General features: G+C 38.1%; 1 protein-coding gene across 1 annotated transcript in view; it reads right to left on the bottom strand.

Annotated features, from left to right (window-relative positions):
- Positions 1-24,423, bottom strand: part of pde8b (phosphodiesterase 8B) — a 349,017-nt gene that overhangs the window by 56,618 nt on the left and 267,976 nt on the right. The window contains 5 exon segments of the mRNA XM_051929508.1: positions 3,509-3,585; positions 6,138-6,209; positions 9,247-9,298; positions 20,930-20,984; positions 22,677-22,765. Of these exon segments, the coding sequence (XP_051785468.1) occupies positions 3,509-3,585; positions 6,138-6,209; positions 9,247-9,298; positions 20,930-20,984; positions 22,677-22,765 (345 nt within the window).

Genomic DNA, 24,423 nt, shown 5'->3' with positions numbered 1-24,423 from the left:
TTATTAAATTTTATACTAGTGAGACAGCAGACATTTTTATCCCATCCATCCATTTTCCAATCCGCTGAATCCTAGTACAGGGTCACGGGGGTCTGCTGGAGCCAATCCCAGCCAACACAGGGCGCAAGGCAGGAACCAATCCCGGGCAGGGCGCCAACCCACCGCAGGACACACACACACACACACACACACACACACACCCAGCACACGCTAGGGTCAATTTAGAATCGCCAATCCAGTCTTTGGACTGTGGGAGGAAACCCACGCAGACATGGGGAGAACATGCAGACTCCACGCAGGGAGGACCCGGGAAGCGAACCCGGGTGTCCTAACTGCGAGGCAGCAGCGTTACCACTGTGCCATCGTGCCGTCCTCATTTTTATCCCCACTTCTCAAAATAAAAATATTATTGATGTAAAATGAAGAATATTAATTGAAAGTTACACACTATGAACAATATGGCATGCACATGAATGAAATTCATAACAGAAAAATACATGAAAGTCTAACGGGATGGGGTGTGCTGGATGTTTCTGGCAACAACTGTGAAATTTATGCAGGAAGGAGAAGAGAACCGGGAGATGCTTAGCAGTATTAAAATGATTATATTTCCTGAATTTTTTGACTAGGGAACAAAAAATGATTTAAAATAAAGATTATAAAAATGTTGTAAGATTGCCAACAGCCTAAAGAATGAAAATAAGTACTTCACCTGGGAATTACTCAACTCTGTGCTTACTTTGTAAACCTGCTGAATAAGACAACAGCATTCTTCAGTTTTGTCAGCTCTTCTCATGTGTGCTTATTGACGATCAGCAGTAAAACAAATTAAGCGTTCAGTTTCTAGCATTGTGTTTCTTTATCTGCTGGGCTCGGGATAAAATGGACTACTAGTCCAGGGAAGTGAACTCCTAGGAAGCAGGTGCCTCCTGCCGGATACATCCCTCAATGGCACCACCTAACAGCGTCAGTCCACAGATTACAAATACAGCCAAATGTATGGAATTTCTACTAAATATATAGAAATAGTTTATTTATTCTTAGGGAGCAAATTTGTTAAGATTGTTGAATTACTACCCAAAATGTAATTCAGAACAAAGGATATATCTAGATCTATGAAGTATAATTAAATAATTACACTTCAACCCTATACAATAATAATAATAATTCCTACATTTATATAGCACTTTTCTTACTACTGGCTTTCAATTTCATTTATAGTTGAATTTAAAATCCTGTAAACTTAAAGGTGGGAATGACTTCACCCCTTTTATTATACTGAGTATATTCATGGTAACACGCTGTGACCATTGTAGAAGAAGAATGTTCTCCTCAGCACCATGTATTTTGTGTGTTTAGTAAATTAGAATTTTTATAATAACTATTTTGTAGCTTGCCAGTGAGAGACGCTTTGGCTTATGAACCAACAAAAATATGTTATTCCAGGGTTCAGGAGAAATAGTGTCCAGATGAATAAAATCTAAGCTGTTTCTAGTTTTCCCTTTCTCAGAGTGAATGTCTCAGGGACAAGGTCACAAGGCTGCAGAAAGTACATGTAGTTTATGCAAAGGCGTCTCTCCTGTGCTTAGCTTTGAGAACACAGATAATGCTTAGCTCAACAGACATTTTGTTTAACTTTACTGTTTTGATAAGGATGTTCTTTCTGTCTTATTAATCATGAGATGCTGAAGTATAAAAAACCCCTCCTGGCTTTTGATCAGGGTTCAATTGAGCTTTGCGGCAATAAGTTATGCTCTTTTGAATCTCTACTTACTGTGACTCCGAATGAATAAACAAGAGAATTGAGAAAAAATATTATCTGCCTGCTTTTCAGTGTGCCTTTTTCGTCCACACCATCAGAAGCAGGTATTCTTAAAATTGCCGCATCTTCACCTACAGTACATGCCTCCCAAACTTGGGAATGATATATTGTCTCTGTTAGTGTAAGAGATGCCACAAAATTAGGACCCTGAACACTGCATGAACTTGCACAAACTTTTCGAGTACGTATGGCACTTTATGATAAACAGCGATCTATTAAATGGTGGCAAGTGTGCTTACCTTCTCATTTGTAACTCTTTATATTAATTTTCTTGATCAGTGGTTCCCAGCAACTTTTTCTCCCACCCAGTGCATCATTCTTACTTTTAATTGATCTCATTGTTTAATGAGCTGCCCTTTATTATGCTATTATTCTATATTCTATTATGCTATAATTTTGAAATAATTGCATTTTAGGGTGTTGTGCCGTGTTAGCCATTATGGATGCAATGAGAAGTCAAATGACACCTTGCTGTAATTGATGGATGCATTAGAGTACATCTCACCTGAAGAAGGGGTCTGAGTTGCCTCGAAAGCTTGTGTATTGTAATCTCTTTAGTTAGCCAATAAATGGTGGCATTTTGCATAACTTCTCACTATAACTGCACCCAAATGCTGACAACACTGAATGCTAAAGGAGGGGAATTACTGTAGTGCCATATTGGCTTGTCGGTTCATTTTAAGAAATATTTCTTAATGAGCTGAAAAATTAAACTGTGGCCATGAAGTTAATTGTTCCCCTCTAGCAAGCAATGTCGTCTGCTCCCTGTGTATGGAAAAGCTCATTACCATTCACTAGCACTCCACAGAAAAAGGTTAAAAAACAAAGAAACGCTAAGCATGAAAAGCGTTGAGAAAGAATACACACGTTTATTAATTTCTAAGAAATATGTGTAGGCTAGATAACCCAGGGCGGCACGGTGGCACAGTGGTAGCGCTGCTGCCTCGCAGTTAGGAGATCAGGGTTCACTTCCCGGGTCCTCCCTGCGTGGAGTTTGCATGTTCTCCCCGTGTCTGCGTGGGTTTCCTCCGACAGTCCAAAGACATGCAGGTTAGGTGGATTGATGATTCTAAATTGGCCCTAGTGTGTGCTTGGTGTGTTTGTGTGTGTCCTGCGGTGGGTTGGCACCCTGCCCGGGATTGGTTCCCTGCCTTGTGCCCTGTTTTGGCTGGGATTGGCTCCAGCAGACCCCCGTGGCCCTGTGTTCGGATTCAGCGGGTTGGAAAATGGATGGATGGATAGATAACCCAACAACGACATCAACTAAAAAGAAAAATGCAACAGACTGTGAAATCTGTTGGAACAAAAACCTGCAGCTACGGGGCTCTGTAAAGAGTGAACTAGAAAGCCACTATCGTAACACGGCCTTGGACTCCAGTGGGCCTTGATCAAGTTTGACAACTCGCCTAATGCCACTGATTAACGGAACTCCTAGTTCACTCTGCTCATGAAAGAAGAGAGAAGTCAAAGTGCATATTTCCCCTCAGCATTAATGAAGTTTATCCAATCGAATGTCTTTTCTTACGGTGGTATGAGGCACGTTGCTCTGCATGTTTAACTAAAGCTTTATTAAAGTCAAGTTAGCCCTAATTCAGGGACTGAGCCATCAGTGTTTGGGTGGTTTGTATATTTCAATGCAAACTGAGCCATGCAACACATCCACTCCAAATATTCAGTCCCAGTTACCTTTGTAATGGGAGCCTCAATAGTCATTGAATGTATTCTTGCCATTGACGAGTATCTTCTGTTCTGTAGACTTGGAGCTGGAATGACATAAATGATGAATGTGTAGACAGGCGATGACACAGGATTATTGCACTGGTTATAGACTATTTCTTTTCAGTCTGTTGCTGTGAGAATTTCATACATTTTTGAAGTCCTGTTTTAGCCGTGCCTTAGCTGTCAGTGTTCCTCTTAACCCTCTTAGACTCTGCTCTAACCTTGTTGAAATCTCTTCCTACAGGTCTCCATGAGGTTAAGTCACTTGTTTTTAAAAGCAGACTTAAAACATACTTGATTACTTTAGCCTTTACTTTTTACTGTTTAAAATCTTTATCTGTTAATAATAATAATAACTAGCCGACGCCCGCCGTAGCATACGGCAGTGTAAGAATAGGAACGGAAAACGGCGAGAAAGGAATTCAGAAATCAAGAAGAAATAAATACTTCTTGAAAGATGCAGTGTGGATGTAGAATTTCCGGCCAAGCAGGATTACATGTGAAAGTGATAAATAAATCAGGCTTTCCGAATTTACGTACTATATGCCATGGCATCCTGATAGTTTTGTTGCATGTATCTTGGACTTCCTGGAAATGAAGACGGTAATATAATCATTTTACCTACACGAACGTTGTTATTTTCAGTGTTTGCTTGCAGTGTGTCTGATAGTCCTTTGTATTGTTCCACGCGCAGATCTTATTGATCTAATCTGAGATAGTTGAGACGCGCGCCCTCTGTTTTAACATACGCATCTACGACGTACTGTTGGAATAGTTTGCCGCTGGAGTGCAAAATAGTAAATGTATTCCTCATTGCTAATCTGTACGCGTAAAATTGGCATTGAGTAAGCCTTATTCACTTGGCAGTTCTTTTATCGGGAACATGTTGTAAATCTTTGTGCCAGCCAATGTCTCCGTAAGGGAATAAAAGTGGGTAAACCATAGGATCGCAATTCATATTGAGTGTGGAAATCTGTTTATAGGAGTTGCCTATGGGATAGATGCAAATGTCCCTTTCGGCAGGCGGTTCACCATCTTCTCCGACGAAAATTGCTGCAACATCGCTGTGACATGTCAGGGCATTGTATCGTCGTAAATCCTGCCTAGAGTTTTCCTTAAAAACCATTCGTACAGATGCTGTTGGATTGGACTGAGCAATTTCATGCATGTGTTTGTATGATTTAGCGAAGGGGTTGATGGTTCTGAGCATGGAATCTAGCTGGAGAAGTACATTTTCGCTGCATGCAGAATTTGCTTTATTTTGTAAGCATACTTCAGTAGCTTGCGTTGTGTCAAAAACATACAACTGTCCATATCCTGGAGAGGTAGAAGTGTTAGCGTATAGTGGAGAGATTTGGAGATAAATTTGCCCGTGTATTTTAAAACGTATGGTCCGTGGCCAAGAGGTTGAGTTATCTGTGCACCCATAGAAGCAAACGCTCGAGAAGAGTTGTATTCTCAAATGTGTTCACGATAATTTTTAGCTTCTGATGTTTGCTGTGTAAGAAGCTGTTGTAAAGACACAGGTGGCTCCCGCAAAGGTGATAAAGCCACTTTACCGTTGTGGCAGCACCTCGAGTACTTGTTGGATGTATTACGCTCAGCGGGCCAGTATAGTGTATGACATGGAAGAGGACGAATAGAAATCGAGAAATGCCGTGTCGGCTACGTGTGGGTGGGACCGGATTTGAAGTGGAAGCAGGACGAACCAGAAGAGAAATATATAATAAGAGATAGTCTTGTTTGCATGGGGGACAGGTTAAAGTTTCCTAGCCCACATATGCTGAGAAGTTTTCTTTTTCTCACTTCTCAGCATATGTATGCTTGGAAACATTCACATAGCCCTGATGTAAACAGGATGATGATGATGATTATTATTATATTTATTATAATAATAATAATAATATTTAATAACAAGGGAAAAGTCAAAAAGTAATGGCAATTTGAAAATTATGTGGTAACTGCAACAGATAGAAACTGACACAGTCCAACAATGGCTTATGAGTAGTTTGTCACAGTAAGAGAGAAGTGTAATAGTATTATCAACCTATACTGTATCATTAAATTAACAATGAAACAAACCATTAAGGTTTGATTAAGCCAGGCAGTTAAAGGAAAAAAAAATCAGTGCAAGTATTAATATCTGTATCTTAAATACATAAACCCATTCATTGATATCAGAAGTGCACCTCAACAATTTTCACCGGGTGGGTAGTCTGAACACACACACACACAGTCCATTTGCAGCCAAGGTCAGATGAACACGGACGCTCCGCTGTGAGTCGCACCACTGATGAACAACATAAGCCATCAATAATGTGTTGTATTGCGTCAGCTTGTATCCGTTGCAGTTACCGTGTAATTTCCAAATTGCCTTTACTTTTTGATTTACCCTCGTACTAAATTGTTTGACTCATTCATAAGTAGATGAATAGACAGACATGTAACAATTTAAAATTCTTCACTCTCTAGACTAAGGGGAACTAACACCTCATTGCTCTTCTTCTTGCTTAATGCCATTTTCTGAGGCTAAGTCACGGTCGGCTACAGAGTATTTTAGTGTGGTCATAACCCATGACACATGACTAGTTCTTACCTTCACTTCCTCTTGATGCTATTGACCTGACGTCGACTGATTCTTTCCTTCGATCTTTGTGTCTGAAAGAGTCTGGCAATAAAAAAATATAATCACAAGCCTCACCTATGACCCATAACTAATGACGTGATAATAATGCACATATATTTTACTATCTTAAAAAATGAATTGCTGATGAAACTGTGATTAGAACCACTCATATGTATTCTTTCAAAGACAGCTAAATTAACTGTTACAATGAATTTTAAATTACAGCAATGTAGTCATCTCCATCAGACTTTATCTTTTTCATCACATTTGTGAAAGCAATCATGAACTTTGCCGTTATCCTGTTTCTTGGTGCCCTTTTTAGCTAATCTGACTACATTTGCAATTTTAATTTTCAATTTGCAGTATTTATTTATTTTTTTGCCTTGGCATGTTGCCCAGAAGCCCATTTCTTCACTCTGAACTTGTCTTTTTCAATATGAACATCTTTGTAATGGCTTATTCACTTGTACTGTCTCATTACACACTCTTTTTATCTCTAATTTAGGACTTCTGGCCAACTGATCCGGCATTCAGACTTCTAATTTTAACATCAAAATTTGAAATCCTATCCTAACGAACTGACTTCATCTTAACAAACATTTCATTAATAACAGTTGTAAAGGATCACACACATGAATGGGCGTCCCAGCCGGAAGGCCAATGTGACAGAACGATGTTTTAAAACTGTATGTGCCTCACCAACATGCTACATGGAAACATCCCCGGGCTTCAGGACCCATTCTGATACCCGCCATGAATCATGGGACTTGTAATGCAGTAAGGCAGCCCTGCTGGGATCCCCAGAGGTGCTACAGAGAGTTGTGCTGCCTGCTTTAGGGAACTTCCGATTGACCCAGAAGTACTTCTGTTGGGCCATGCTGTGACACCTGAAGTACTCCGTGGTTCAACATAAAAGTAGGCGCTCGACCTCATTTAGCAAGTCAGAGTCAGGAGGAAGAGGAGTTTAAGGAAAGAAGAGAGAAGAAAATCACTGTTTATTGTGTTTGTCTTGGTCAGAAAGGTATTGAAAGAATATGTTTTCATGGAGAAAAGAGATAACAATGTTTCTAAAATAACGTCAACCAATGGTGACCAATGCTGAACAACAGCAAACAAGAACAAAAATCCATGAAAAAAATCTCACGTTACTTGTGTTACACAATCCACACGTCCAGTCACCCAGTCGTATGTTCACAAAGAGCACAATGATATTTCAAGTCATGCTGTTGATATGAAGACAGAACGCTTGACCAATGAATAAGGAGGCAAATGCACAATAGTGTGTGAAGGGGCTTCCTGTTTCTGGACTACTTTAATTTTATGAAGTTATTTATTTAACAATATTTTAGAGTCAAATACTTGGGCAATAATGCTGGGCTCTGGACATTCCAGTCCTTGAAGTCCGAGTTTGGAATCCCTTTGTCTTCTTTTTTCTCCTTCTTATATCTAAGGTCTGTTCTCAAAGCTTGCATTGTTTCCTTGTCTTCCTTCCCATTCACTCCACAACTTTCTATCCTCTATACCTCAAGACCTGTGGCATCGCTATATGGTCATCTGTGCAAGGCCTCATATAGACCTTTACCAGTTCTCTCTGTTTTACCCGCATTGCCTCCCCTCCACACTTCCACTTTCTTAGGAATCTAATTTTAATTGTATTTTATTTTCATCTAAGAACCCCATTCAATTTAGAATTGTTCATCGCATTTATTTTCCTCCTCAAAAACATTTTGCCTGTCCACTGATCCCTGTTGTCCCCTCTGCCAGGCCAGTATCCCTTGTATGTTTTAGGAATGCCCCCCAGTCTGAGCTTTGTGGTTGTCTATCAATACATTTTGATTGTCTTTCATATTTTTCTCTTACTGACCCTCTTGCTTCTTATGTTATAAAATATTAATATGTTTCTGGCCAGAGTTTGCTGCCATTTTCTACTTCCTGCTTCCTAAATCCTGGCTCGGTAGGGCCTGTCATTTTTAACGGGGCAAATTTTGTGGGTGGTTGGGAATTATTACTGTGTTTACAATTTTTCTCTTTTGACTTTATTTTATTAGAAACCTGTTAGTTATTATTTTTATTTCTATTGCTCAATAATGTTACTTAAATGACAATAAATACGTGATCACAAAAAAAACAAGTAGTGTGGTAGAGAGTGGGAATTTAGAGACCTTCACATCTTTAATTGAGGTCAGTTTGGACAATCTAAGTGAATAGGTTGGTCGAGCTTGTTGGGCTGGATGGCCTGTTCTCGTCACATCCATCCATCCATCCATTCTCTTCTGCTTATCTGAGGTCGGGTCGCGGGGGCAGCAGCTTGAGCAGAGATGCCCAGACTTCCCTCTCCCTGGCCACTTCTTCTAGCTCTTCCGGGGGAATCCCAAGGCATTCCCAGGCCAGCCAGGAGTCATAGTCCCTCCAGCATGTCCTGGGTCTTCCCCGGGGCCTCCTCCCGGTTGGACGTGCCCGGAACACCTCACCAGGGAGGCATCCAGGAGGCATCCTGATCAGATACCCGAGCCACCTCATCTGACTCCTCTCGATGCGGAGGAGCAGCGGCTCTACTCTGAGCCCCTCCCGGATGTCTGAGCTTCTCACCCTATCTTTAAGGGAAAGCCCAGACACCCTGCGGAGAAAACTCATTTCAGCCGCTTGTATTTGCAATCTTGTTCTTTCGGTCACTACGGTTCTCGTCACAATTTTACTAAATGTTCGAACAGTTTTTAAACGTGTAAGCTGCTAGAATTCCCAGCAGGATAAATCAAGAAATCTGCAGCTACAACCAGTGGAGCACAAGTTACGTTTTTTTGCTTCCTTGCTTGATGGTGTTTCCCTCTGTGGCTAACAGGAAAAGAAGATAGATATTTTTCTTCAGAGATGCTTTTTTTGTTTAAATTTTGTCAAGTTTTTAAGTCTGCCTGATAAAAAAAACTAACTAGGACTTTTAGCCCAGTCCAGCTCCAAACCATTAACTGAGTAACTATTTTTTGCACAACATGAACCAGTGAACCTGATCCAGAAGATGAAACAGACCAGCAAAAAATAAAAATACCTGAGCTGTCAGCAACACCACTTAACACCTGCATACCTGTATGGAAATTTTCTCCAATGTGTTTCTCATCACAATGTATTTTGTATACCTGGCAGTGAAAAATGAAAAAAAAAAACAAACAAATTCAGTTAGAATACTTCAAGTTCTAAATCCTGAATGGAACAAAGAACACAGCATTTGAGAAAAACTGTTGTTATTTCTTCTAATTTAACTGGTATATTACTGTATGTATTATTAATGAGAAAATCAGAAAACTTATTAGTGAAACCTGATTTTTAAATATGTCCAACATCCATCCATTTTCCAACCCGCTGAATCCGAACACAGGGTCACGGGGGTCTGCTGGAGCCAATCCCAGCCAACACAGGGCACAAGGCAGGAAACAATCCCGGGCAGGGTGCCAACCCACCGCAGTATGTCCAACATCAGATGTTTTTTTGATATGTGATGCAACTATAATTCTAAAAATAAGGCAAGTTATTAGTTATACTGTACTTTAGCATGCCTCATTAGGGATCATTAGCTGCTTTTTATACTGTTTTTAAATGTATGTATTTTTCTGTCTTTTAATTTCACAATGTTTAATATTGAAGTGGCTGTTGAATTTTTAACACTGAAATGCCACACTTAATTCAATATGCTGTATGGTAGCCTCTCAAAATCAAAGTGTTTGTCTCTCTCACGTCATTCACCTGTCCTTGCATTTTTGAAGCCCATGTTATCTGACTGTGGGCGGCCTCTGTACGCAGATCTGCTAACCTGGTCTCGGCACACGCAGGGCGCGTCATCTGCACTAAAAAAGTATAAAAGGAGGGACTGGAGGACAATATGGTTACTCCATTCAAGATATAACGGTCGGGGTAGCAGCTATTAAAAATGGCCGACTGACATGACAAACAAGTAACTCGTTTCAAATGTGCAGTGAAGAAATATTTTTTTAAGCAGAAAATCAATTTGGTAATAATGTTTTGTCATTTAAACTTGCTAGCTATGTATAAAGAGGCTTCCGCCACTTTTGTTCCAGTTTCTTTTTTACTTATAACATTTGAATTGGGGAGCATGGTGGTGCAGTGGTAGCACTGTTGCCTTGCAGTAAGGCAATTCCAGGTCCTCCCTGTGTGAAATCTGCATGTTCTTCCCCGTGTCTGTCCCATGACATGCAGGTTAGTTGTATTGGAAAATGCTAAAATGGCCCTAGTGTGTGTTTGGTGAGTGTGTTTGCCCTGCGATGGACTGGCACCCTGTTGAGGGATTGTTCCTGCCTTGTGCCCTGTGCTACCTGGGATAGGCTCCAGCCCTCCCAGAACCTGGTCTGGATTAAGTGGGTTAGACAATGAATTTGTAATGATTTTGATATTCCAAAAACAAATAAACAACTGTGATCATTGCAGGATTACATTATTATTTACTTACATAGATGAATTTTATTGATGTTATGTAAAGTATGCATTATGTACAGTATGTATATATATATATATATATATATATATATATATATATATATATATATATATATATATATATATATATATATATGGAAGAGAAGGTCTGTGATACGGTTTGCATATTTGCAGTTGGAGATCCACAAAGGGAGAAAAAACGAATCACGTATCATAAAATAGTTTTATTCCTGAGCTTTCAACCCCTATCAGGGGTCTTCATCAGAGGATAATGCTTAGACTTACAAGAATCAAAGGCAATATATAGCAACACATTCAGTATTGGGGGGGTGGGTGGCGGTGACTAAGTCAGTTTGATCAAGGGGGGGGGGGGGTGTATCGTTTAATTAAAGTGCATATGTCTTTCTTAAGTTGGCATATGCTGGGTTTATGTCCAAGTGTCTGTTGATGGCTTTTTCATCTGATAGCCACATAAACCCACCAACAATCTGCGCATGGTCCTGTTTAATGCTAAAAACAAGAAATCGACAGCCGAAACACGAAACGCAGTTTATAGTATTCCATGCAATTCTTGCTCAGCGGTATACATAGGACAAACGTCAAAAAAAATCTCAACACGTGTACAGGAACATCGCAACGCCGTCAGAATAAAGGACGCACTATCTCTGATATATGCACATACTAAATCGACAGGACACACATTCAACTGGGACAACGTAAAAGTAAAATTTAAGGCCAGTACAAAAAGTGCCAGAGAGTTGGCCGAGTCTTGGCTATCAGATGAAAACGCCATCAACAGACACTTGGACATAAACCCAGCATATGCCAACTTAAGAAGGACATATGCACTTTAATTAAACGATACACCCCCCCCCCCTTAATCAAACTGACTTAGTCACCGCCACCCACCCCCCCCATACTGAATGTGATGCTATATATTGCCTTTGATTCTTGTAAGTCTAAGCATTATCCTCTGATGAAGACCCCTGATAGGGGTTGAAAGCTCAGGAATAAAACTATTTTATGATACGTGATTCATTTTTTCTCCCTTTGTGGATCTCTAACTGCAAATATATATATATATATATATATATATATATATATATATATATATATATATATATATATATACAGTATACACACATATATATATATATATATATATGTATACTGTGTATATATATATATATATATATATATATATATAAAAATACATATATAGTACATAATATAATATATTTCTTTACGTTAAATTTGAACACATATACTGTATGTTTACCACTGATCACAACGACAACATGTCTACAGTTTAAACACTGGCAGCATACAAACGTGTATTTGTGTTCACTCTCCTATGTTTCTGCTAAAGGGAAGAAACTGTCTTGATATCAAGAAAAAAAGTCCATTTTCATTGTTGAAGTATCTAAAGATGAATCAACTGAATACCACAAATTATCCAAACAGAAACTGCAGCAGTATGTGTTGCTTTGTCCTAATTATGTTTCATGCGGTTAGAATATATGGTGATGTTTTCAATAATATACTCTAATTAACAAGTCACTGTTTACCATCATGCATATTTGCATACTTACAAAAAGTTATGCAATTTATTTTGTACAACAAAAGACACATTTGTTTGATGAGTTCTGAATTCTTTTCATCTCCGCCTAATCACATTCAATATACATACTCAGAAAAATGATTCAAAATGATGTAGTCAGCTGTTTTTTGACTTTTTGCCTTGGTGAATCATTGTCAGTGATGCGTGTTTTCATAAATGAAATCTGATTATTGTTTATTTGCTCAACTTTTTTTTTTAATTGCTTGGCATTTTCATGCAACATTAAAGGAAAAATATCAAATAATAAAGCAAAAATGTGAACATCATAAAAACCCCATGTTCTCGTACTATTTTTTTTTACAGAATTATGCAAATACAACTAAATAATAGTGAGACAACACAATGTAGATAAAATGATATTAATTATAAACTTTTGCATGATTTAAGTAGCAGTTAGATACATCTATTCTTACTGTAGCTTGTTGGCAATAATTACTAAATACAGTGGAACCTCGGTTTGCGAGTGTTTTGCAAGACGAGCAAAAATATTTAATAAATTTTGACTTGATAAACGAGCGAGGTCTTGCAGTACGAGGAGTATGTATACTCTTTGTCTGCTGAGCATCATGTGATCACAACTGAGCTGATGGTTCTTCTCTCGCTCTCACTGCGGGATTGTGGGCAATCGTCTCCTATTCTCCATCTGAGTCGGCGTGCCTCACTCATATTGTCAACATCCGTACGAGCGTATACTGTTTACTACAGCATTAGCATTGTGACTGTGTGATCGCGTGTATGTGTGTGTATGTGTGTGTGCTGTGATGTGCGAGTTCCCGTCTTGCACCCTAAAACACGAAGCTGTGTCTCAGTACTTTAGCAACACCAGCTTTATTCAGCTTGAAACAGCAACAGCGCGATTATTTATTGTAGAGGGATATGCCGCTTTCCTATATACAGACACAGCAGTCAGGCTGGGCGCTGTGCATTTATAATGTTCCTTGTTCCTTGTATCGCCCATTGACGGCAGGCACATATAGCATGTCCGCGATCTTTTCAGATTCGCTTTTACGGCAAACTGCTACAGCGCTGGGAGCCTGCAATTGCTTTGGGACGCTCTTCCGCGTGTCGTCCCGTTGGGTGGAATCCTACAAGAGTTTAGAAACTCACTCACACCAGCCATGATTGTTTTTAAAGGTAAAATGCAGGTTAAATTGTTTTATGTATTTTTACTTTATATTTTGTGTTAATCATTTTTATATGAATAGTTTTGGGTTGTGGAACAAATCATTATTTCTTATGGGGAAATTCACATTGATATATGAGTGCTTTGGACTACGAGCACGTTTCTGGAACGAATTATGCTCGCAAAACGAGGTTCCACTGTATCTACATTTAGTTTTTGTAAAAAAAGGAAAGATAAATAATTAAAAATAGAAAGTACTGTCAATTAATAGAGTTAATCCAAATATACAGTATTTTATTTTATCTATCTATCTATCTATCTATCTATCTATCTATCTATCTATCTATCTATCTATCTATCTATCTATCTACATTCTGTAAAAAGCCACATTTCCTCCAGGGACAAATAAAGTCCTATCTATCTAACACGGCATCTAGAATGACCAAAGAATTGTGAAAAGTTTACTAATGTGCCAGACACTTCTTTTAATTTTTTGTATGTTGATTTAAGATATACTTATTCTTTTGTTTTTCAATTTAATACATTATTATTATTAGAACTGAATGTAATTACTGTAAAAGTACATAATGATGGGCTACGCTGTACTTAAAAAAAAATTCAATGTTTGAGAAGCTCTGCTAACAGCACTGCAGAAATGTAAGAAAGATGGAGGTTCTGAGGTATGGATTGTGAAACTTTCAAGATAAGGTAGTAAACTGAATGATAATGGTGCTGGAGAATGGCAGCCTACTGAATATTAATTCGTACATACAAGTGAGAATTTCACTGTACTCTGTGACAATATTAACTGTATGAACCTATGAAAACATTAATAACTTTTTAAATGTTTTAAGTTGTGTTTCTAGGGCTGCACGGTGGCGCAGTGGGTAGCGCTGCTGCCTCGCAGTAAGGAGTCCTGGGTTCGCTTCCCGGGTCCTCCCTGCGTGGAGTTTGCATGTTCTTCCCATGTCTGCGTGGGTTTCCTCCCACAGTCCAAAGACACGCAGGTTAGGTGGATTGGTGATCCTAAATTGTCCCTAGCATGTGCTTGGTGTATGAGTGTGTGTGCATGCCCTGCAGTGAGCTGGTGCCCTGCCCGGGGTTTGTTTCCTGCCTTGCACCCTGTGTTGACTGGGATCGGCTCCAGCAGACCCCCGTGACCCTGTGTTAGAATATAGCGGGTTGGATGATGGATGGAAGTTGTGTTTCTACAGTAACAGCCTTCCCAAGGCACACTCTAAGTTAAGAGTTGTTTCAAGTCCTTTTGCAGATTAAGTGTCCGAGCCAGAGACTGTGGAAGGCCTGGCCACACCTGACACCTACACGCCATGTCAGACTGCAGATGAGGTGCGGAAAGCAGGACTTAATCTGATCTGCTGAGTTAGCATAGACAATTAACATCACGATGACACAACTTCATTACAAAGGCTGCAGCGGAAATTAGCAAAATAACCTCTTCTAGATACAAAAAAATGCAAATCAAGAGCCTAACTCAGCACAAATAAAATGTAGTCATTATCACAGAGAGACAAATACTGGAATTATTTAAATGCCACACAGAAGGTTCTCATTAAATTCACATTTTGATTCCCTGTCCTGTACATTACTTCCATAATATCAGATGAGTAATTATTTCCATTCAAAATAACACATTTCTTTGTGGTGTATCATGAGAACATGAAACAAATAAATATTTATTACATTTGCAAAGCTTAAATGAGAAAGCTTTTTAGACATGGAAAAAAGATAAACACTCCACTAATGTTTTATGGAACACTGGAACAAATCCAGTCTTCATTGACCTGATGAAATTAAAATGACAATTTGATATTTTTTGGCATAAAAGTTCAACTGGTTCTCATTATGGATCTGTATTCATTCTTCCACTAAAAGCTACATATTTTTATATAAAGAAGTTATAGTACAAATGTATCCATCCATTTTCTAACACACTCATCCAATTCAGGGTCATGGTTTTAGTGTTAATAAACATCAGATCACTCCTTAGTGATCAGGACAAATACTTTTGAGTGGATTCACAAAGTTTTTGGAACCCTTCACATTCTGCAACCTTTATTGTGTTGTAAATTGAATTTCAAAAGAATAAATTTGTCATTTTTGCCCATCAATCTAAACTCAATAACCCATAATGATTCAGTGAAAGTACTGTATATTTTCAGAAAGGTTTACAAATATGTTAAAAATCAAAAACTGAAATCTCTCATTCAAGTCAGGAGTCAGATCTTTAATTCAGTACTTTGTAGAAGCCTCTTTGGCAGCAGTTATAGCTTCAAGTCTCCTTGGGTAAGTCTCTACAACCTTTGCATAATTGGATTTCGGCAGTTTATCCCATTTTCCCTGGTAGATCTTCCCCAGGCTCCTTTGACTGCCATCTTCACAGATCTTCTGTGAAGTCTGGGTTTTGGCTGGGCCACTAAAGGACATTTAGAGATTTGTCCCAAAGCCACTCCAGTGTTGTCTTGGCTGTATGCCTGGGTTGTTGCTATGTTGAAATGAGAACTGTCTCCCCAATCCGAGATCTTGTGCACTGTGGAGAAGGTTTTCTTCAAGGACTTCTCTGTATTTGGCTGCATTCATGCTTCACTCAATTGTGATCAGTCTCCATGTCCTTGCCACTGAGAAGTACCCTATGGCATGATGCTGCCACCACCATACTTCACCACAGGGATAGTATTAGACAGGTGATGAACAGTGCCTGGACTTTGGCAGACATAGAGCTTGGACTTCTGCTCAATGTGTTCAATTTTTGTCTTTTTTTTCTCATACTTTTAGACTCCAGGTGGGTTTCACATGTCTTTTACTCAACATTGGCTTTTGTCTAGCCTCTCTACCATAAATGTTTGATTGACCGGGTCCTGCTGAGATGGTTGTCCTTCTGACAGCTTCTCCCATCTCAGCAGAGAATTCTGAAGCTCTCTTAGAGTGATCATTGGGTTCTTGGTCTCCTCCCTCCCTAAAGCCCTTCTGGCCCTGTTACTCAGTTCAGCCGAATGACCAACTCTAGGAAGAGTCCTGGTGGTTACAAATTTTCTTCAGTTTCATGCATTTTGAGGCCACTGTGCTCCTCAGAACACCCAAAGCTTTAGAAATGGTTTTATCTCCTTACCCTGATCTTTGCCTCACCATAATTTCATCATGGAGGTCTTCAGAGAGTTCCTTGGACTTTATGGCTTGTTTTTTGTCCTGATGTGCAGTGGGAATTATAGAATCTTATAGACACAGGTGAGCGTCTTTCTAAATGATGTCCAATCAATGCAGTTTGCCACAGGTGTCTCCAGTCAAATTTCAGACTCATTTCAAGGAGAATTAAAGCAAAACTAGAAGCACCTGAATACAATTTGAAATGCCGCAGCAAAAGGGGTTTAGCTTTTTGACTTTAATACATTTACAAACCTTTTCTGAAAACATGTTTTCACTTTGCCATTATGGGTTATTGAGTCTAGGTTGATGGGCAAAAATAGCATGTTTATCCATTTCAAATTAAATCTACAACACAATAAAGTGCGGAAAGTGATGAGGTCTGGATGTATATAATGTAAAAAGAGAATAAGGCTGTAAATTTTGTGTCATAACATAAAGTTAACATTTTCAGAATTAGTCATCCAAGGCAGGGACTCGGCAGGCCACAGCCTATTTTGACAGTAGCCGCCTTTCATCTGTATTCCCCCAGGCTATCTTCCTGGAAGGAGAAGAGGTGTTCATGTGTCTAAATCTTTTCCTCCTTCTGGAGGATCATAAACGCTACTTTTGATGTCACTGTTGGGGTATTAAAGCGGCAGCTTTGTACTCAGCAGAAGTGCAGGTTATAGCAAAGCTTTCTTGAGCAATCAGTAATAACAAGATGGATGCAGAGCCTTCGCCTCCTACCACAAACTGCCCAACGCAGAGCAGCACTTAATAAAAGTTCTTATCTGATCTAGTAGGGTCATAAATGTGTCTTTTAGACATGAGAACTAGGGCTAAGTGGATGGTCGTTGATATCATCCATTGTTGATTGCCTGGGCACATCGTCGATGACTCCAAACATTTGCAGAAATTTACAGGGAATGGGAGTCAAATCCAGGATTGGCCAGTTATTAACAGCAATCATTTTGCTGCTCTGAAAAAAGATTTTAGAACAAAACAATCTGATCTGAATTCTGCTCTTCATTTATTTATTTCCACCATCAACACTGAGTGAGGTGGGTATTTAATACTGCGATTTTTGGCAATTCAGGATCTCAAGGACTTTTCAGAATGCTACATATGTCTTTAAATTTGCTCATTAAAGACCTGCAGATGTTTTATTAAATCAGTTGTCTTTAATAAATCCTAATAGATCTGTTAGGGTCCTGCATTGGCTAAGGATTCCAGGGACATGCAAGGGGCATTCTACACAGCTGACCTAGAAATGGTGGCATTAACTTTATTTAAAAAAAAATCAAACAAAGGGCATCATGTAGGGTACTTAATACAAGAACCAAGCTAATTATTATTTTGAACACTTCATAAAATATGTGTTTAATCAAAGTAAAACAGCCTTTAAGCTGCCACATAAACTTCAAGCCGCTTATTTGATTTTTTATGAATTCTCACCAAACGTTTCTTCAAAAATTAACTTTTTAAATATTACAACAGTTATGTGCCAGAGTGAAAAGCATACTTCTGCATTCACCCTTCTGTGCAGTTCTCACCTACTTAAATAAAAAGGTGGAGTATAATGCATTTTTATTTACCTAACCCTACCCCTAACCTAACAATTTCCTCTCATTGCTGTGATGTCTAATCTTGTTCTTAACATTTTTGTCATGCTGCAAGGATCACTAAACATTTTTTAAATCTGGTTATGTTTTACCCAACAGCTTTTTCAATGTCATTCACTCAGGTGAACCTTATAGGAGTTTGTGACGAGGGTCTGCTCAAGCAGGGAGTAGGAAGGGAGAGGCTTTTCCCAAAAAGTACACACGTCTTGTATGACTGGGATGAACCTGACATAACACAGAAATGCTGCAGACAGAGCAGTTACAGAGCCTATAAAAAGTATTCACCCTCTTGGAAATTTTCACATTTCACTGTTATAAAACATTGAATTACAGGGGATTTAATTTGGCTTTTTTGACACTGATAAACAGAAAATGACTCTCTAATTGGGAAGTGGAAGCAAATGTATGCAAAGTGGTCTAAATTAATTACAAATATAAAACACAAAATAATTGATCACATAAGTTTTCACTTTCTTCATGTTATTAAAGCAGAACCTCAGAACACGAACGTCTCCAGATTGAAAGAATTCAGAACATGAATGGGTCGTTTGATTTTTTTTTTTGCCCCCAATCTCTAACAAAAACTCAGAGCACGAACATCCTGCTAAAACACCAGTCAAGACGCATCCGTGAGGGGACGAGACAAAGCCAAACAGGCCTGCAAGCGCTGTATATCCCTATGACTGAGCCTCAGTATTGCTACAGTATCGCTCCTGTTGTAAAGATGTGCTGAAACTGTGTTCTCTGTGAATGTGTTGTTTTTTTGCTTTTTTGGGGGGAGTTTTTCCTGTTGAAAGTAATTACTATGGCCCCTAAAAAAGTTAGCAGTAAGAGTAGCAAAGCAAAGAGGAAGCTCGTGTGAGTTACAATTGGGCTAAAAGAGGAAATAATAACAAAACATGAAAGTGGTTCACATGTATCGACTCTTGCGGAAGAGTATGGGATGGCAAAGTTAATGAGTTAAGTAAAAGTGCTAATGTTGCAAAATTAATTTGCAGTTAAATGGTCATTTCTATGTGTGTTTGTACAGTATATGCATTTATCTCTTCTGTGCATTGATTTCAATTGTTTCAAAATGATATTTATCATTAGTTATGTATGTATCCAAATCATATTATGTGATATCATCTACTGTTAAATTCTGCTCCATACTTTTTATACTGTATTGAGGATTTGTTCTATTCTGTGTATTGTATTGTATTGTATTGTATTGTATTGACCCCCTTCTTTTTGACACCCACCGCACGCCCAGCTTACCTGGAAAAGGGTCTCTCTTTGAACTGCCTTTCCCAAGCTTTCTCCCATTTTTCCCTACACGGTTTTTTTGGGAGTTTTTCCCTGTTTTCTTAGAGAGTCAGGGCTGGGGGCCTGTCAAGAGGCAGGGCCTGTTAAAGCCCATTGCAGCACTTCTTGTGTGATTTTGGGCTATACAAAAATAAATTGTATTGTATTGTATTGTATTGTATACAGGTATAACTAAGCAATCATTTGGGGATCTGGAACAGATCAATCCTATTTACATTATTTCTTACTGGGAAATATGATTTGAAACTTGACCAGCCTTCTGGAATGGATCAAGTTCATGTTCTGAGGTACCACTGTATTAAGTAGATGAACCCTTGGCAGCCACATCAGCCTTGAGTCTGTGTAGACAGGTCTCTATGAGCTTTGCTCATCTGGACTCTGACAGCTGTCTCTACTTTTCTTGGCAAAACTAGTAACGCTCTGTCAGATTACACAGGGATCGTGAGTGAAGAGCCTTTGTCAAGTCCAGCTACAAATTCTGAATCAGACTGAGAGTTGGTCTCTGACTCGGCTACTCCTGGACATTGACATTGTGGTTTTCTAATGCAGTGTGATGGTGGCCGTGTAATATAAAATTGAAGAAAAGAGTGTTGAGACTGTTTATCCCTTTCTACAAAAGATTTGCACTGATTTAAAGTAGCAATTGTCTGAAATTACTTCAGGGCAGTTTCAAATAGAATTGGTCAATACAACAGAGGTTAAAAACTGATTAGTGAGGTGAAATGATTAGCGAGTGGAGTGTGATTGGTGATGTGTAGAGGGAGTGACATGCAGGCACAGACTCTGGACGGGCCGATGTATGTTTGAACATAACTGTTGTATGAGATTGTTACGTCTCCAAGTCCTTTTTTAAAACTTACAATCCCTTCCAATGTTCTGTGATCAGTGAATTATGAACCTTCTTTTTTATTCATTAGTGAATTTATTATTCTTATTTTTGGTTATTACATTATTTCTTGTCTTTTTCTGTTCGTGTATCAATTATTTTAAGTTAAGTTTTGATTTCAAATTTTTTTCAGTTGAATTAGTTTATTGGTTTATTATTGATTTGATTGTTCTTTATTGTGTGTTGTCTTTATTGTCTTAATTCTTTTTTATTGTGATTTTATAATTAAATAATAGAAAAACAATGATTAAAATATATTTATTAAAAGTATTATTTGGTGGTTTTTGAGGCTGGGGGAGTTTTTTTCTCCTTTGCCTTTCTTGTTTGGGGAATATTCAGATCAGTTATGGCTGAGATATTAAAAAAGCTAAACACACAATTAAAACTAGACTTCTGTGATAGAATGTAAAGTTAAATAACTTCAAAAACTTTTCCCTAAACCTCTGGTTTAAAATAATATATGCAAACCAATCAGTTTTGTAATGGAGTGGTAACTGAAATTACTAAATTCAAAATTCTAACTTTTCTCTCCCTGAATTCATTCACTTTCCATATTGAGTATTTGACACTGCAAGAAGATCTCATGTATTATAAAACCAAGAAAAAGCATAAAAAAAAAACCTGTTTTTGGTTTTCACCGCACAGTCTTTTGATTGATACAAAATGTCGAATTTTCCTAAAGAAAGAGAAATGCAGAGTTAACCACAAAAACAACTTAAAAAACTGTAAGTTACTGGGACCATGCAAATTATGAAAGAAAATGATCTTGCCATTATTATTTCATATCATTTCAACTACAAGATGAGCTCTCTCAAACTCTCTTTCTGAATATACAGCATATATATATATATATATATATATATATATATATATATATATATATACATACATACATACTTTTTAAGAAATAACAATATCATTTTCATTCTTCCCTTTCCATTTCATCAACAATTAAACAATGAGTCCTGGTTTCTTATTTTCGGAGCTTTCTTTATAAAATTGAGCCTTTTTTAATTAAACACGCAGATGGGTGAATCTTTACTGATTCACTCGATTTCAATACCAACATCACTGATGTAGAAGTAAAATAAAAGCACACTGACTTGGTGCATGCTAGCTCAGTGTGCAGCACTTAAACCACAAAAGTTTAAGGACCTGGGCTTGATTGCTGGCCCATCCACCTTGGGTGTCTCCTGGATCAGAACAGTATGCACGGTAGGTTATCTGGGGTCTCTGAATTGCACATATTTGAGTGTGTATGTGCAAAAGTGGATGATGGGCCAGCATCCTGTGTAGGATTAGTCTCCAACATCCACTTGAAACCAAGGTCAGGCTCTCTTCAGTGGAAAAAGTACATTCAGAAAATGGTTTGATCTTGTATTGAGAGATTTAGCATGAAACAACTTCCCAGAAGACCACAAGAAATTTTATAAAGGATAGGATTAACTTGGCTCATTTGGTTACCTAATTGCCATGCTGCCACACTGTCTTATCCAGACATTTTAAAAAAGTCACTAGGGAATCTCCTTCAGCGAGATGATTTGATAGTTGTACTTCTTAGTTTCTGTGTTGAATGCACATCCACGTAATCTTCATTGATGCTCTTGAGTACATAATTGAGTATTGATGTAACTTGCTATGCCCTAGTATTTAAACTGGGATCTGAAACCAGCACTCCTGAGCTGTGAAGTAAGAGCACTAACCACTGTGCCAGTACCGGTGCACTTTCTATGTATTTGAAACAGACATTGGCTGCCAGATGTTGTCCAATCAAATTTACATGAGTTAGAATGAAGATGGTGAAGGTCTTATTCAGGATGAAAACTGAAAACTACAAATACTCGGCTAGGGTATGACTAGAATTTTTCATTTCAGTCATGTAGCTGTTAAAGCAGGTCACTTCTGAATTCCTTAGTGAGCTGATGGCCCCAAGGATGTTTGCAATTAATATGCTGCTTAACTATTCTCTTATACTCACTACCACATCATGTTCGTTTATGAACTACAAAAACAGTTTCAGGTAGTAAGTGGATTCTTTGTGTGATTCATTTGATTTAAGTCAATGAAACACGTATACATATGGAATATGCCTATTCCAAGACTGGTGTAGTAACCTGCACAGCAGAGGAAGAGTTTCGGCAGCTCCCCAGGCTAAACAAATTACTTTGGTTTCACAAACTAACTCTCACTGCAAGAGGGATGAGAAATGTGGAATCACAGTTTTACTTTCAAAAGGGGACCAGCAGGCTCCTCACAAACCTGTTATATTATTATATAGTATATGGATCTTACAGTATATGTAGGACACATACATTCAATTTATTTAAGACAAAACTATACGATGCTACCAAATAAAAAGTGTACTTACCCTCCCTGTCCAGTGACCGGTGTTATTTTAACGTGTTGCTGTATGTTGTCTCCTGCTTTCCGTCGTGCATAATAAATCCCTTGCCACTCCTAAAAGAAAAAAAAATAACATAGTGAAAAGAAAGGCTTTGAAAGCAATATATATTTTCAATACTTCTTTGTGCATTTCTTATCTTTTACTAACTTTTGGGTTTTTGCTTCATTTTTTTAATGGCCCTCATAAAGGCATTGTTAAAATAAACTAAGTCTCTAAGGATTGTTGTGACAAAGATAAAATAACCAGGAGGTAATATTAAATGATCATGAGGGCAAAAACAGAATCAGAAGTTGGCGAAAGGAAGTTCAATAAAATGAAGACGAAACCTGAGTCTAGGGTCTGCATGTTAAAGAAGCTAAATAATGCTAGATTGGGATTCAGGACTTTTATCGACCAAGGAATGATGTGCAACAGATCCGCTGCCATATTTGGACCATCACATCCTGTGACATAACTGACGCAGCCACTGTTGTCATGTGACTCATCCTATCACGTCACATAAAAGAAGAACGAAACAGAACACGAACAAAATAAAATTGTCAAAATAAACCAAAATGATCAAAAAAGCTCAAAAAACAGATTCTGCACAATAAAAAGCATGAACCGAAATGTACATATAAAACACGTTAGTTTTTACAAGCATGACGGCTATATCATTCAAAAATCGCAGGAGCTGATAGCTCACTTGATATCCCAGGATGCATATCGTGTGACCTATGATTACCAGGTTAGGTTTTTCTTTACCAGCATCCTTCAGGTGAGTGAAATAGTTGTAACATTAAATGGATATTCTCATTACTGAAAAATAAAGAAAAATGCTTTATCGTAATACAAACACCTTTTACACATTTCATACAAATAACGGAACATGAAAAAGTGGAAGTAAGAGCAGATTAAGAAAGAATTATGTATGAGACTTAAAAACATATACTTTAATAGAGAGATCCAGTTTTAAGACTCACATTTCTATTCAAAGGTATATCATTAAGTATGCATATGAAAACATGAGATATTTTGCAAACTAGACTGTTCATTTCATCAAGCTTGTTTGTTTATCTAATAACTAATTTTAATAGCATTTATCTAGATCAGTGGTTCCCAAACTCAGTCTTAGGGACCCCCTGGGGCGGCAGGTTTTTATTCCAACCAACTTTTGTTCTTAAATGGACTCCTAGTCTAATTACATGAACTGTTATTTCCCAATTTTTGTGTCTTGGGGTCATTGAAGAAATTACAAAAGCAAGCGTGTTTAAACATTTTAATAAAAATTAAGCAGTTAAATGTGGATTGCTACAAGTATTTCTTTTTTACTTTTTATTTACGTTCATTGTGATTTCCATTCTGCTTTTCCATTATCGACTAATTAGCTGGTCTAAAACTGAAGCAGTTTGCAGCCTTTCATCATCTAATGTTGTTCACTCGGGTGTTTCTAATTGTCGTTGTTAGGATACAAAGAATGGAGCAGAATAAGAGAAAAATAATAGGAAAACAACAAAAAAGAGTTACGCATTTAAAGCCATAGCAATAAAATTGAAATATTTCTGAATATCTTATAATGTAAAAAATCATACTGCTGTGCTTTTCAGAATGCAGAATAAGAAAAGTGAAAAAAAAAACAGCTAACTAACTGAGATCAATTATTATCACTAATTGCAAATTTGGTTAGATCAAAAACCTGCAGCCACAGGGAATCCCTAGGACTGAGTTCAGG

The sequence above is a fragment of the Erpetoichthys calabaricus genome, chromosome 7 (assembly GCF_900747795.2).
Source record: "Erpetoichthys calabaricus chromosome 7, fErpCal1.3, whole genome shotgun sequence".
Taxonomy (NCBI): Eukaryota; Metazoa; Chordata; class Cladistia; order Polypteriformes; family Polypteridae; genus Erpetoichthys; species Erpetoichthys calabaricus.
The sequence above is the reverse complement of the archived record's forward strand: the minus strand, read 5'-3'. Positions and strand labels throughout refer to the sequence as shown.